The sequence below is a fragment of the Enoplosus armatus genome, chromosome 3, assembly GCF_043641665.1.
Source record: "Enoplosus armatus isolate fEnoArm2 chromosome 3, fEnoArm2.hap1, whole genome shotgun sequence".
Classification (NCBI taxonomy): Eukaryota; Metazoa; Chordata; class Actinopteri; order Centrarchiformes; family Enoplosidae; genus Enoplosus; species Enoplosus armatus.
In genome coordinates, this window is record NC_092182.1 from 22,374,692 (window position 1) to 22,390,758 (window position 16,067).

The 16,067-nt window shown below is 43.5% G+C and overlaps 1 protein-coding gene across 1 annotated transcript in view; it reads left to right on the top strand.

Annotated features, from left to right (window-relative positions):
* ephb2b (eph receptor B2b) overlaps window positions 1-16,067 on the top strand; it is a 111,750-nt gene that overhangs the window by 67,587 nt on the left and 28,096 nt on the right. The window contains exons 4-5 of the mRNA XM_070902166.1: window positions 12,200-12,355; window positions 15,092-15,427. Of these exons, the coding sequence (XP_070758267.1) occupies window positions 12,200-12,355; window positions 15,092-15,427 (492 nt within the window). The remainder of the gene's footprint in view (window positions 1-12,199; window positions 12,356-15,091; window positions 15,428-16,067) is intronic.

The window sequence follows — 16,067 nt, forward strand, 5'->3', positions numbered from 1 at the left end:
ATGCAAACAAGAAGCTAGAAAAGATACTTTAATGAATTTAGATCCAATATTTAGTAGGTAAGTACATATTACATAACCAAAAGACACAATGATTGCAAGGGATTTTTACCTGTAGCCCCCCCACACTCTGACATTTTGCCAGGCACTGTGTGGGGACATGAGGTTATCCTCCAATCGCCACTTCTTCTCTTGATCACCTCTACACTTAATCCTTTGTAAATATGACTTATAAGAAAGGTATTAACACTACATGGTAAAGAAATACTGACTCTTCTGCCTCTCTAGTTTTATTATTTGTTATTCTGTGAAATACAACACAAGGAAACCATAGAAAAAACAAAAAAGTGTCTTCAGCAGTGGAAAATAATTTGTTACTCATGTTGATAATGTGTATGTCTAAATCAATGCTTGGAATTTGTTTGCAAGGATCGTCCATGGTGACAAACTGCACTGCACACAAAGCAATATCCTTAGATAGTAGCCATTTTGGTGCAAACCATCCTAACAAGGGGAGAAGAGTTGGACTGAAGGAATATATTGGGGAAAACTCAGCAGCAGCGTAGTTGCCAAGGTAACAGAGGGCTTTCCTATCTCCCCCCGTGCCCCAGCATTGGCCCGATCCCTCTCTGTGTGAGCTGGGTACTTAATTTCACTGACCCCCCGGGTCTGGGCTGAACAGCCTCCATTGATTAGGACAAATGGAAGGGAGACCAGCCAGCCAAGCCCCTCCTTTATCAGGGTTAAGGATGTAGTCATAGAGGAGGGAAAGACGCAGAGCAGGCAGATGAATAGCTCAGGGATCCCTTGTTTTAGATGAATCAATGACATATTTAAAGGCTAATTAGTCGATCTATTCACTCAGTATAAATTTGCTGGGGCCACCACCTCACTCTGCAGCCATGATTGGACTATTTAATGTATTCCACCTCTAAATAGCAGCCATTAAAGCCTTCAAATGAATCTCCTCCCAACAATGCCAGCCCTTTCAGGCGCAGGTGTAATGGTGCAAGGAAGAGGATTTGGGTGTGTGTGTGTGTGCATGTGTGTGTGTGCATTTGTGTGAGTGCAAATGTGTGATTTCAATCCTTCAAGTTTGCGTCTTTGAGTCCTGATACCAGGTGAAATCCTGTTTTGGTGGTTTAAGTCTTTTCCGTGGCACGTCATGGCTTGAATGAGCTTATTATCAATTTGACAAGCAAGCCTGATTCAGGTCACGTGATGAGAGAATCTATCAACGCCTGAGAGGTACACTCTCACCTGATTTTAGTCTGAGCAAGTCCTCAAAAAAGTTGTGAGACAGTTCATGAAGTTACTATTTAAATGTTTTTTTCCCCCACAAAACATTAAGTATGCTGGCAGCAGAACTTAATGGCTATCGAGAGACACAATAACATTGATCGTTGAGAGGTAGGTTCCCTCTTTGTTTCAGACTTAATGAAGTAATGTGATTCTTAAGTTAAGTGTGTGTATGTGTGTGTGTGTGTGTGTGTGTGTGTGTGCATGCTTCCAAGTATGTGTGTGTGTGTTTCTTGGGTGCATGCATGCGTGCAAAATAGACGTATTACAGCTGTTGTTTTTTTTTTCTCTTGTAGATCAGATGGATAATAGGATTCACTCAGACTCCCTGCTGCCTCATTAAATGCTTGTGGTCAGAAGAATTGATATAATCTTTAATAAATACACTCCAGGGAGAGATGGCTGGAGATATGAAATCCAGCCCATGAACGTGATACTCACAGTCCAGTCACTCTTTATCTTTTGTGCTTTGTTTGAGGTATGTGTGTGTGTGTGTGTTCTGTGTGTTTGTATGTGCGCACTGGAGGGTTACACAGGGACAGTGACAGGATTCAGCACCAGCTGCTCCTTGCAATGCCCCCCCCCCCCCCCCCCCATTCTCCCTTCCTTCCTCCCCTCCTACCTCCCTTTTCCTGTGACACCCCCCTTGTCCCTACTGACTGGACAACACGCAGCCCCTTTATGCCACCTGTCCATCAGCTAGACTGCACCTTAGGGAGCCTCTGTCACCGAGCTCGGAGCTGCCGCTTGCTGCCTTTGTTTGGATTCTGGTAGAGTCCCCCCTCCGTCCCCCTTTCTCCTCCTTTCTCTCTCACTCTGTCTTGCTCTCTTTTGCTCCCTGTGCTGTCCTTTACAAACAGAGACACACAGAAAGACACACATACAGACTAGTGATTGCCTCTGTCAGCTATTTCCTACATCTGCCTCCAGGCACAAAGGCCCCCCCCCACCACCCACCTCCTCCCCTCTCCCTGCTTTCCTCTCACCTGTGGCCGGGATGCCAGCTATTGGGTCCACTGTGTCGGGCAGAAAACGCTGGCTGTTGAACCAGATATGGAAGATTGAAATCAGCATGATGCTGATGATAGTTTATGAATTCCGGAAAGCTCCAAAACAGTGAAGCAACTTTAACGGGTTGTTTATTTCATGGACTGGGCAGCGTAATTCATCCTGTATTGCTTCTTATCTCTGCCAAGACAATTATGTGAATTCTGGATGGATCCACTGTATGTCTTCAGCAGGTCACTGAGGTTATTTATCCTCCATTCGTCCCGCTCCTCTCCTTCCTTTTACCTTATCCTTCGCCTCCACTCACCCATCCACCCTGTCCCACTGTCATCAGCAGTCTGAGGCTGTGATCAGGGCTCTAAGGTCCGGGTGCAGCCTGCGGAACGGAGTGGGGAAGCTGCCTTACATGGCAATAGCTCCTGTTGCCCTAGCAACTAGCTGTCCTTGAGAAAAGGGCGCATTTGGGGGTTTGGGAGGCCGAGGCTCTGACAGCCCCAGTCAAAACTCATAAAGAGTTCAGACACATCGATCTGTGTGTCTAAAAGAGGCCGTACTGTAAGCACAGTCCTTAAAAATAAAATGTATGAATGAATGCTGTGAGTATGACGGGTGTGGAGTGTGAGTGAGTGACTGTCCACGGGGGGAAATAGGACGTTTGAGGGAAGAACTCATTGCACCCACTGTACAATCTTGTCATAGGTGGGTGGGTGTTTCCAGGGATACTGTGCTATTCAGTGCATCCTGGTGCAGCAGGTGATCTGTTCCCATGAAGGTGAGGGTGGGTGGAGGTGGCCCACATTCTTTTGTTTGCCTCAACAATGACAGCTTGCTCTGACATCTGATCGCTCCTAAGTCTCCTCATTTCCGACCTGTTTCAAATTCGTAACAGTGTACGCCCATTCAGGCGCTGCTGTACATGAAAAGACAGGTGTATTGTATTTTTTCCTCCTTCCCACCACGAGGAACACAATAACTGACGTTTGGTGTCACATGACAGTGAAAGTTCAGCGTCTCTAGTTTCAGCTTGCATGCGATGTTAAGTAAGGCCAGGCTGGCTTTGTTTAGGGGAGAAGAACTTTATGCAACAGTATGAACAAAGACAGAGGACATCACTGGGCTGCTGGTGGAAGGATGAACACAAGCTGAGGCTGTTATTATACAAACAGAGTTAAGATTTTAAAAAGACAACATGCGATGTGATGTGGTTTAACCAAGCCATCCTAAATTAGGGCCGCAAAGCAATTAATTCTTAATCGTTATCCTAAATTATTGAGCTGAATTAATTCGAATTAGGCTATTTTGTAACTACTGAACACCAGGCATACATCTGCTAATTCCCACCCTTATGCAAGCAGCCACAGAATTTGACTGAATTAATTACCCCTTCTGAGCACAGAGGCTCATTTGGTGGCAAATTTATGGAGGACCATGCCATGATTTCATATTATGTACCATTATTTGCATTAAGTGACATTTTCCCCAGCTCTGGTAATGATCTGTCATTACAAATAATGGAAAACAATGTAGCTAGTTCCAATGTGATGTGGATCCTGAAGGTTGACAAGCCATCTTAAATGGAGATTAATGCCGACAAAGGGGCCTGCCTCCTGCCACACCCCAGCCATCTGCAGCCCAGTGTACCGAAGGGGTCCACCAGCAACCTGATTGGACCCCTACATCCTCTGGAGAGCAAGCTGTCAAGTGATCTGCCTGCATGAAATGACCCTTTCCGCTTTATTCCCCACAACCGCCCACCCTCCAGCCTTGTTCATATTCTTCCCCTGTGCGTATATGTGTTGGCTCAGATGCCTATAATTTCACCATTCCACATTTGTGCCTCTTTTTTCCCCCGTGCTGAAAAAAAAGTGGGAAAAGAAGAAAAAAAAAAAAGGAGCGCAGTGAAAATTCCAGAGGTTATTACTGTGCTGCATGCATGGCTCCAGTGATACTCCCCTTTCATCTCTGTTTCCTCCTCCATTGACAGATGGTAGTTATCAGACAGTATGGAAATACTGTGGTTAAGATAGTTTTCACTGGTTTTTTTTTCCTTTGGTATTTATGACCTGATGATCATCATGAGAGCGTTGTGGTCTTGAACAGAGGGCCGCTCTGCCAACGTTGTTTGAATCAAGGAACTAACGTTTGCCACATGGGAATGACGCACTATCTCCAGACAGCCTGAGTGTTCGGGAAGTGGGATTGTGCACTGCGTGTGTGTGTGTACTTCAAGTACTGTTACACACCAAAGTGCTGATATGACTGAAGTGATAAATTGGTTAGTTGATAGACATGATTGATTCATTGTTTAAGACATTTGTTCAATGGTCACCACTTCCAGCTTCTCAAATGTGAAGATTTGCTGCTGTTCTCAGTTTTAAATCATTGTACATTGAATATCTTTGGGTTTTGGACTGTTGTTCGGACAAAACAAGCAGTTTGAAGACGTCCTGTTGAGCTTGGGGGAGCTGCAATGGGAATTTTCTGTATTTTCTGACACCTTTAAAGACTAAAGATTCATAGATAATGATCTGATTCATTTATAATGGAAAAATATGTTGGTTACAGTCTTGGTTGCATTTATGTATGTGTGCAATCTTTCAATCGGCTACAATTCTTCCTTTAATATGTTTCTATTTAGAACTACACAAATATTTGTTATTTTATGATTAATAATAGTATACTTCTGTGAAAATGAATGCAAAGTTTAAAAAGTGGAAACAGTATCTCTATACCATGTTGCTGGTGTTATTTATGGCCAATGCTGGGGAGATAATGAGAAATAAGGTCAGTTAGTGGGAAATTAATTTACACCAGTTGTTACATGACTAATAATTCCCTTACAGAGTATTTTTAGCTGCCACTGACATTCTGAGCGGTGCTCCACACTTCTTTTTGTCCTTGTAAATACCAAACCTTGTGATGGTGAGCCTTGTATATCTGCCACATATATGAGGTTAAGCCCCCGCCGTATGAGCTGAAATTGTCCTCTGGGCAGTGGCCAGATGGAGTTTATTAGCAGCTTTCTTCTTTATGGTCGATGCTTATTTATGTTTTGGTGTATATGTATCAGAAGAAGATGGAATTAAATGAGCTCTGGGTGTGTGTGTGTGTGTGTGTGTGTGTGTGTGTGTGTGTGTGTATGCATGTATGACGTGTGTGGTGCAATGTCCTGTGTGTTTTTAAGTTTCCTGCGGAGTGTGCGCAGTACATGTCTTGTTTGTACGGGTTCTTTGAGCCTGAGCCCCCCCCCCTCGAGTAGCCTGCGCCCTCAGAGCTCATTTCCCAGGTGTCCCACATTTCCAGTTAATCTGCTGCTCAGTTTGGCTCCTAATCTGTCTCAGAGGAGCCTGCTGGGGGGGGGGGATTGGGGATGTGAGCTCTGTGACAACTGCAGAGGAGATGCAGCTTAGAGCAAAATGCTGAGGGACACAGAGGGAAAAGTCACTTCCCAATCATCCTTCTGTCCTCCCATACCCCATGACACACATGTCCCGTGCTGTATGCGAACACACATTCACACACGCATGAATGCTTGTATAAAAGAAGTCTGGACCAGTAAACATGTGTTCGAAGTGTTCGAGGCACTTAAATAGATCACATTTTAGTGAAAAGGCTGACTTCTGGGTGAGTCTCTGAGCCGCTCAGAGTAGTTTGAGGCATTTCTCCGAAGCTTGAAGGGTGGGATTTACTACTAAAGTTAATAGAGTTAAAAGTGGCAACTAATCATTAAAATAACTGGTCGTAATGTTTTTCCTTTCATTGGGTAAGCCCATGAAAGTGCCTGTGTCCTTTTTTTCCAGTTATTTTTAGTGATTTGGTAATGCAGGGTTGCTGCCCTGGTTGCTCAGAGTTGAACGTGTCTTAGTTATAAATGTTGAACATCAGACAGGAGTGTCTTAGAAAATAACCCATTTGAATGACCCTGTGCTCTCCTTGAGTTTGAGAGTAGCCTGATTTACACCTTGTAGGTCGTCAGTGGTCACCCTCACTCGCTGGCACTGTCCTGGCTTACAGCGTGAGGAGCCACGCAGAGTCCCAGACCTGTTAATTGCACCAGACATGGAAACCTAGAGGGAGAAATGAATATCTCATTTGTGTGCCAGTGTGTGCGTGGGGTGAAGCGAATGCCAGTTGTCTAATGGCTTTCACACAAGCCTGATTGAATTAGACAGCAAGGAGGACTGCGTTCCTAATTGAATTGCGGAGACCCTGTGTTGCAAACAGTGCTAGCTAGTGTTCCCCATGGAAGTGCTGAAGCAGAGAGGGGACGGGCCGTCTTGTCCTCACTCCCAGGAACAGACATACAACTCGAGGCTGCTCTCCTCTGGTTAATCTGTGGCCACTGTCGTTTCACAAGGTTACGCTCAACTTAGATGTGACCAGTTCAAAGGCTGACGGTCTGTAGTTGTGGTTGCAGGATGTAAGAGGTAATTAGAAAGCTACTGCAAAAGCTAACAGGTTGTCGTAATCTAATTTTGAACAGTGGTCTATCTTGTAAAAGAAACACATCTCTTTACGATAGCCTCTGATCTGTCCCTGCACTGATTCATATAAATAGTTTTTACAGGCAGCACCAAAGCAGATACCGGCCCAAACTTGTGCATTGCTCACTGTAGCGGCCTCTTTGGTCACAATGGAATACAGGGAAATACCCAGCGTCCACACACACACACACAATCCCTCTGACGCTGGCCATTTTCACCGCTTTCAGCACTTTTTCCTGCTGTGCTCACAAAACCTCGCACCTCTGATTTTTTTTTTTTTTTTTTTACCCTCTAGCCTTTTCTCTTTCACACCCTGAACACCACACACACACACACACGCGCGCACACACCTTGCCTGTCTTTGTCTCCCTTGTCTCTTTAATGGTGTGTTCATTAAATAAAGCAGTTTTTTGGGGGGGGGAGGGTGGATTCCATCCTGAAAAGGGGGCATGGGGGGAACAGGGAAGAGGGGGCTGGAGGGGTGTGCTGTTGTTGCTGTGATGCCCCAGACTGCTGGACAAAGAGTCTCTCTGTCGGATGGTGTAGATGAGGGATGGTGGGTGAAAGAGACTGGATGGGTGTCGGGGTTGTTGTTTTTTTTTTTTCTTTTCCTCAATAGGTGTGGCCTTAGGCTGGATTACCTGGTATCAGCCAGCTGATTGTCTGTGATCGCACAGCATACAGCACTGCCCTGGCGACTATGATGGAAATGTCAAATGCCCAGTCTTTGTTTGGCCTCTCTCTATGTGTGTGTGTCTGCTGATTTGGTCAGAGGAGCCAGAATCACAGGGAGTGTTTCCAGTATAGCTGGTCATGTTGGCATCGCCGCTTGAAACAACACTCCCTGCCTTCTTCAGTCTTTCTGTCTGCTTGTGTCTTTCTTCTCTACTCTTTGTGTGTTCTCTCACACACATAAGCGCTCACTTTGTAGGATTCAGATGGCTTCAGCTGCGGGTCTCGTCTTCAATGTGCTATAAATCTCTCCGGCTGTAATATTCAGGAAACCTTTGAAACAACCAGCAAATTACCTGCTGTAAAAGCTGACTAGCACCCTGGCGCAGCGACTCACCTCTCACAGCTCTTGCAGTACTATTTTTGTTCAGTGAGTTTTTTTGCGAAAAACCCCTAATTAAAGCCTTTATGTCACTATATGTTATTAAAAGTCATAAACATAGACAGGCACAAGCAGCTGGGGGTCTGGAATGTGTGTGGGGGAGGTAATATTCAGATTGAGATTTAAGACTCAGCGTTAGATTAAAGTAATGTAATACTTGGTTTTTAAACGATCAAACAGCATTGGAAACAAAAGTATCTCACCCTGTTGGCAGAAGTTTTCATTTGTTTTTTAAATATAAGATTTAAGAGTGAATGTGCCTGCAGTGGCTCTGGAACCAATTTGAGGTGATCTGGACCTTTTGACACAGCTACCACTAAATTGAGTCTGAAGTGTTTATAAATTCTCTAAAATCTTCTCTATGTGGCCTTTGTTCTTGACTTATTGCTGCTTTTTCATTGTTTGTCCCATTTCCAGAGTCCACGTTCGCAGTCCCCAGAGATCTGATAGCAAAAAACGTGGCCTGTTTGCTTGATGATATTAGTGATATTAATAGCGGTGAGGGGTTTTTTGTTTTTTTTTAAGTATAGGAAGCAGGAACAACAGAGAGGAGCTGTTGTCAATGAATATTTTTGCAGTAATTAACTCGTCTTGCCAGAAGGATATCTGAAGTTAGAGGAAGCATCCAAAAAAAGAGCCTTTAGTTCTCACATGTTGAGCAAGACTGCCAGGATGGTGATCAAACAGCTCAACAGCAGCAATCTGGGCAGGCGGGGAGGTAGGGAATTAAAGCTCTGATCTGTTTTTTAATCACTGCTCTCCACGTCTCTGCTTCTCTACATCTGACACCAGACAACTTTGCAACTCTTAAAATCTGTCATCTGGGTATAAACTGGAAATTCCCCAAATATTTCCCCAAAATAATGACCGTGGCAGGGCAGAGAGGCATGCCAAGACACATAATACTGTGTCCTCTTGAACTGGATTGCATGGATTTTCACAAATACTTTTTTTCATGGACTGTTTTAACTTTCTGAGGTACTAGATGAGAAAGCTTTGTCACAGAGGGTACAACAACACATGTCAAAAAAACTGGTAAACACTTGTCTTGTCAATGTTGTTTACTTTTCTGTGATGAATTATGTACTTGGCACTATCTGAATTATGTAGATAGTGTGAGTCCAACCTATGTAGTACATGTTGGACAAAACAACCACCAAGCCGAATATTGGGTTAAGGGTTTGTTAATAGACATTTAAGGACTTTTATACATACAGTGTATTTTATTTTCCTTTTTTAACATGCACATGTAAAACGATGCATAGAAAAAGTACAAAACAAAGACACAAATGACAAAGCAAAGCGGAAATAACAGCAGATGAACCACAAGTAATAATACAGTAATGGGAAGATTGGTTGGGATGTGACCAGTTATACTATTTAAGGAATAAAAGCATGTATAAACACATAATGGACAGTTTTAATAGGTAAGGTTGTTTAAAATTGTCCAAATTTGACAAGATATGAGATTAACAATTCCAAATTCTGACCTAAACAGACAGACCAAATATAAAAACATTTCAAAACATAATTTCTATTCCTCGAATAAAAATAATGTGTTTTTGAAAGTTTAGTGCTCGGTGGGAAAAATTTGCATTACCCACCAGTGTGCCGTCCAACAACCACCGCAGAATATTTAAATACAAACACTGTGGTAGCAAGGCATCATGGGGCTTCATAAGTACTAATCAACTGTATTCTTTCATTTTCCTCCCCATGCAGATTTTAAAGTCATTGTTCTGATTGTTATGCACAGCCTGCATACTGTTGCAGCACATACATTCACTGTGGGCACAGTAACACGGTGAATTCCTTTGGCTGAATAACTCCCAAACAGAGCCATTCCCCACCTCTCCCTTCTCCTCTCTTTGTTCCCATCTTTACACTTCTCCTCTCCGCTTCCCCCCTTCACTACCTCTTTATGCAGTTTTCCTTTGGTGTTGCTCCTCTGAGCGCCGCACTCCCATAGACCTCACTGTGCCGCCGAAGGTTCGATCCCAATTCCCCACATAGCTGTTGCCTGGGCCTCATTCACGGGCCCCGTTGACTGGCAGTGTGAATGTCCAGGCCTCGTGTTTCGCTCTGTACCCAAAATCTTTTCCCCCATCAATCACGAAAGAAGAAAAACATGTCAAGTCTAATACTTAGCGAGGAGATCTTTAAGATTACTTCAGCTTTATTTTGGAATAACTGTTATTTGTGATAACAAACAAAGGTAACTGAAGTCAAAGATGCTTGACATAATGTGCATTTAATGAAAACAGCTTCTCTTTTAAACAAACTGTATTAGTGATGCTGTTTCTATGCCCACTCTCAAGCGATATGGTTTGGTCGATCAGACTGAACCACAAAAATTGACATTGTTATACCCACCCCTTTCCACAGTTGTAGTCATAGATATAAAGTACATGTTGTAATACTGTTACAGCACATCTTAAACAGATCTGTCATCTGTCACATTGCTCTCTGTTTTAAAAACATGTCTGCATCTGTCACAGTTTTTGAATCATTATAATAGCCAGATTTAGAAGGTGATGGCGCTAAGTAATGTACTTTGAGTTACAAGGGGGGGAAAGAGCATTAATCCCTGGCCTGTAGAGTCTCTGAGTACAGTGATGTGTCTGTCTAATATAAACATTGGGATTGGACCCGGACTAATTCTGCCTTGTGATTTAAACTCCTCTAAATGGAGGTTGCAGCTGCAGATGTTTCCGTATTCCAGATGCTACAGTTGAGCTGTAATTGAGAGCACAGCCTCAGAATGAAATAGTGGCTGTATTTTTATTACTTTACTATGTAGAAAACTGTAGTCATGTTATAGAAGTTTTTAGAAACATATAGAAAATGGGGGAAAAAACCTTCCCATAGTGAGTGGGATGAATAGCTTTAAATATTACACAATAAAAAAATATATACTACTCTGAACCACACTCACATTTCACTTGAAAACAACCATAAATTGATGGAAAAGCTGCTTTATTTTGTTTCCTTTCGTCAGACTCCATAAATGATTATGCTTTTTACACGGTTACTAACAAAAAAACAACAGCCTGAGGGGTTTTAACTTCGTTCCGTGTACGAATGTTTCATGTTACTGTACATCCAACACCCCTGTCTCAACAACGGTGTGTTTTCTCAGGCAGGTGGGAGCTGGATTACCCGAAGCAAAACCGTAGCTGGTTTTGCCCAAGATATAAAACAGCTCTTGACATGGTGCAGGTGCAAACGCTGGAAAAAAAAGGTTATTTTTTTTAAGCAGGGAAGGTTTTGGCGGAATGTGACTCAGGAGAGGATAAGGGGATTTCACAGACAGCTAAGTTAGTTTGTTTATCACAGCAATGGCGGATGCTTATGGCAACATACAAACAGATTACCACCATGTACAGCCTGTGATTCGCCCACACGCAGGCAGGTACACAAATACAGAATTTAATGGCAGCTACGGTGTGTGAATTCATCATGGTCTCTATCATGAATGTAACTTTCCTCCCAGGTTTCCACAGAGAGGCCCTTAAAAGGGCTCTTAACAGAAAGCAGGGCACTTCAGAGATTTCTCAGGCAGCTAGAGCATGGTGAATAATTCAAAGCAAACTTACAACATGTTGCCATATCTGCAGAGGGTTTCCTCACGTGCAAGGCTTCACTGGTGTGTATTTATATGTCGGGTTGCCCTAATATATGGTTCCATGTTGGATTTGTGGTCTGTGTTTTTTGGGTTGTTTGTGAATTCTGGTCACTTGATGCCCTCTATTCTAATGCAAGATGTCAATAAACAACGTTAAATTTAGCTCGAAGTAAAGCCCTTGAAATATGGAAGAAATATGGAATAACGGAAAGAATGTCAAACTTTACATTTCCTTCTCTTTTTCAAATAGATACTGAATGTGTATATATACCTGCTGCCTATTGTATGGTTAACGATTAGACCTAAATTAGTAATTAATTAGTAGATTGACATAAAGTTAAACAGAATTTTTTTTTATAAATTCAATATCTTTGAAATTCAATATCTTGAATTTGGGATTGTTGCTCAAACAACAAGCAGTTGTCGACTTGGTCTCTGACAAATTGTGACAGACATTCGTCTGACATTTTATGGACTAAATAATTTCAGCAATTAATTTAAAAAAAAACTATTTGAAGCCCTAGTACCTTTACACTATGTTTTAGGTTCAGTTGTCCTGCTGCTGTCACACTATGAAAGTTTTTGATAACAAGAAATTAATTTACATTCACTTTTTTAAAAAATTGTGGTTTTAATTTTTTGTTTTCACACGTATCTTCCTCTGTCTTTCAGCCTGTCCGTCGGGCTTTTTCAAGCCAACTCAAGGAGACGAACCCTGTATGCAGTGTCCCATCAACAGCCGTACCACCAGTGAAGGCGCCATTAACTGCGTTTGCCGCAACGGATACTATCGCACCGACTCCGATCCTCTCCAGATGCCTTGCACAAGTATGTATAGTACTGAGGTTGTTCTATGTGAACTTTAACTTGCACTCCACACAAACACACATACTACACAGACATGAATATGTACCCACAATGTCTTTGATTTCAAATATGAACTCTCTGACACATACACATTTCACACCCGCAAGCAGAAGAGCCCCGGGATCAAAGGACAGTGGTAGTCTGTGTAACTCCAAACAGAGAAACCCTGTCAGAGCTGTCCCTCGCGCGAGCACGACGCTGACATGCCCATAGTGTGGCTGTCCACAGATCTGACCCAACACACAAGGCTCGGCTGCCCCTCCTCAACATCACACAGCCCCGTACTCCAGGCCAGACCAGAGGTTACTGGGCCAGGGCGCGTAGCTTTGTGAAGGTGCAGGCACGGAGAATGAGCCCAGGCGAGACTCTCTCTTGTCATGCCAATGAAGCTGTTTGAATTTGAATTTGAATTTGAGGCTGACACCGAGGTTGAGAGAGAGAGAGAGAGAGAGAGAGAGAGAGACGGAAGGATAGACCAAAGCAAAAGTGAGCGAGGGAGGGGTAAAGCGCGAGGGAGCGACTCGTAGAAAGGAATGAAGGAGAGGGAATTCGAGAGAGCCTTAGAGGGGTTGTGTGTATGTGAGAAAGACAGAGAATTGGTGCATAGAGTGTGGTCTACCTAAAACAAAACGGGGGTGAGTGAGAAAAAAAGACCCTTTCAACGTTTTGGTTGTGTTTTTTCCTCACTCTCCCTCTCTGCCTGTTGAAAGGGAGAGCGGAGGGAAAAGATTTGATGGTCTCCAACAAAGGAGATTTGCATAAGCCTGGCTCTGGGAGTCGAGCAGCTGTTGTGAATGAGAAAGCAGCAGCGTCACGTCACCCGTATTAAGCGCAGCAGGGCCCGGCCTGATTAAAGCAAGGGAATGGGCCCATCAGAGCGGGCCGCCAGCTAATGGGGAGGGGGGGTATTTGTCCGCCTCTCCGGGAAGGAGATGCCAAGGAGGAGTTATGTTTCCATGTATGAGAGACACCAAGAAGGGCACTCCAATGGGCTTCCTTCCAGAGCCGGAGATCTGTTAATTGCTGCCAATTAAAAGGAGGTTAAATAAGAAGTGATCGATTCAGATTGAGGATGTTGTGGGCGGAGTGGAATTGTTTATCCCATTAGTCCTGGAGGGTACGTCTTCCATAATTAGGTGCACATGGCTGTAAAAGATAAACAGTTCTCATTGTTTGTTTGTTTGGCCTGTCACTCAACATGTTGCACCATGTGGAAAGTTTCCACCCTGTAATGCCTAGCTGCTAAGAATGTCTCAACAGGAGAAACAGTAGGTTCCTCTCCGCTGCAGTAACTCTATACGTTGCTCCATGAGAAAATTGTCAAGAATAGATGTTAGGAAAACACTTGACAAAGTGGACACCAGCATGGAAAATGAGAGAATGTAAGTGGGCATCCCGAGGGAAGAGACACTGCCAGCTTAAAAGACAGTGAGCTCAAACCTCACCTCAAAGAGGCTATAATATCTTAGTGAGTGTGTGGATTTTCTCTTCTCCTGTGTTGGGGTTATTTAAGTGGCTGTGGTGATTATGCCCTCTGCGCCATTAAGTATACAACACAGCCTCCATCATAACATTTGAACAGTGCTATAGAATTGATGCGAAAGTCCAGCGTCCTTGAAGTCATGTCTCATATGAGTGACAACCATTTTTATTATATCTCATTCCTGTCCTGTATAATGTATACATGTACACACAGTAAGACTTTCATGATAAGGGATTTTTCAGTCCTTTTTGTCCATTAAGCAGGATATCTTAAAACGGCTAAAATCAAGATTTTTATATCAACAGAGTGTGACGACGTGAAAGGGGTCACTTGTAGTGAGAATTATTACCAAACGCTGCAGTTCCCTCTGTGGAGTGTTGTAGCATCTCTCTGCTCATTGTTTTGGTTTTACGGCCCTCAGCTGTACTGTTTTCATTCACCCTCACTGCTCTCATCAACCTTGTTTCCACAAGCCAGCAGGCGGCTGTTTTCAGTGAAAAGGCAAGGACAAACCCACTGTAGGGTACCTGCCCAGCACCAAACGGCAGACAGGCACAGCTGGCAACTAGCTGGTGAACAAAGCGGAGCATTTAGCAGCTAGTAGCAGTGATATATTTCTCCTAGGAGTTTCTTGGAGACCCCAAACAGAGCTAAAAGTGAATATTAGACTTACATTCTCCAGGTGGCCAGAAACACAACTCCAAATAAATGCTAATGTTGTCTGATCTGTACTTTCCCCAAGAGGTAAAAAACTTTCAGTGACAGTCAGGCTACAGGGCAATGAGCTGTTTTTGTTGCAGATCTGGATCCAGTAGTGCCATCAAATGGCCACTTTAAAGCACTTTACATTTTGGCCCCAAACTCCTAAACTTTGAGGCCTGGAACCAAACTTGTTCGCTTGTTGAAAAATGTATGACTAAAGGCCCCGCCCAATTTCACAGAAACAGATCTTTGAGGATTTGTTTTCCTCTTTCTTTTCCATTCCTTTTACTTTGTATTTACATTTTTTTTTTACAAAATTAAGCTTGTTTTTCAGTATTCACAATGAATATTTGAAATAATGAGCCCTACGTATCATGTATGATCAAGCTTCATAGGAATATACAGCATTCAATTCAATATGGTGTATTTGAATACCGAGGTTTAAAGCTTATATCTGTGCGTTGGTTTAATCACTCAAGTGTTAACCACAGCATCTCTCTTGTATTTTCCAGCCGTCCCTTCAGCTCCACAGACTGTTATCTCCAGCGTGAATGAAACCTCTGTGATGCTGGAGTGGTTGCCTCCTCGGGATTCAGGGGGCCGCGAGGACGTGGTCTTCAACATCATCTGCAAGAGCTGTGGCGGAGGCCGGGGAGGCTGCACCCGCTGTGGGGACAATGTTCAGTTTTTGCCCCGTCAGCTGGGCCTGACAGAATCCCGGGTCTACATTAGTGACCTGTTGGCCCACACACAGTACACGTTTGAGGTGCAGGCTGTCAACGGCGTGTCAGATCAGAGCCCCTACTCCCCTCAGTACGCCTCAGTCAACATTACCACTAACCAGGCTGGTAAGTGGGCCCATCTGTCTTTTTCTACACTTTATGTTCCCCATGTGGTTTCCTCTTCTCTTCTCCCCATCTCTTTCTTTTTTCCATGTCTATTTCTGTGCTGCTCCTTTGTTGCTCATGCCCCGTACAGTACCTCTTCATCACACTCATTCCTCTACAAGCACATAATGCACAGTGCATAGACCTCCACTAAATCCGTTTCTCTCCTCTCCTGTATGGTGATGTATGCAGATTAAGGGCTCTAAAATGGGAAGGAGAGTGCCGTTGATGATGTGACAGGCAGAATGTGATGGCCTGTTGGTCTTTACACTGTGACCTCATCACCATGTTTTTCAGACTGTGGAGTTGAGAGCAAGCTAGCTGCTGTCTCTCCACTTCATCAGTGATTACAACTCTTCTCTCATCCACCCACTTGATTGTAGTGTTGCATTAAAAGAATTAAAAAACATAGTATATGCATTGAAAGCGTAGTATATAGTTTCATCCACACTATGTATGAGCTACCTTGTAAACTAAAGCACTACTTCAAAGAAGCCAGTATTCCAGTGTGTTCTGAGGCCTAATGAAAACCAGGTTCCCTTGGTGACTGGGGTAACTTTTTAATCTGTAGATCTTCTGGAAATACACCTCAAAATCTCCT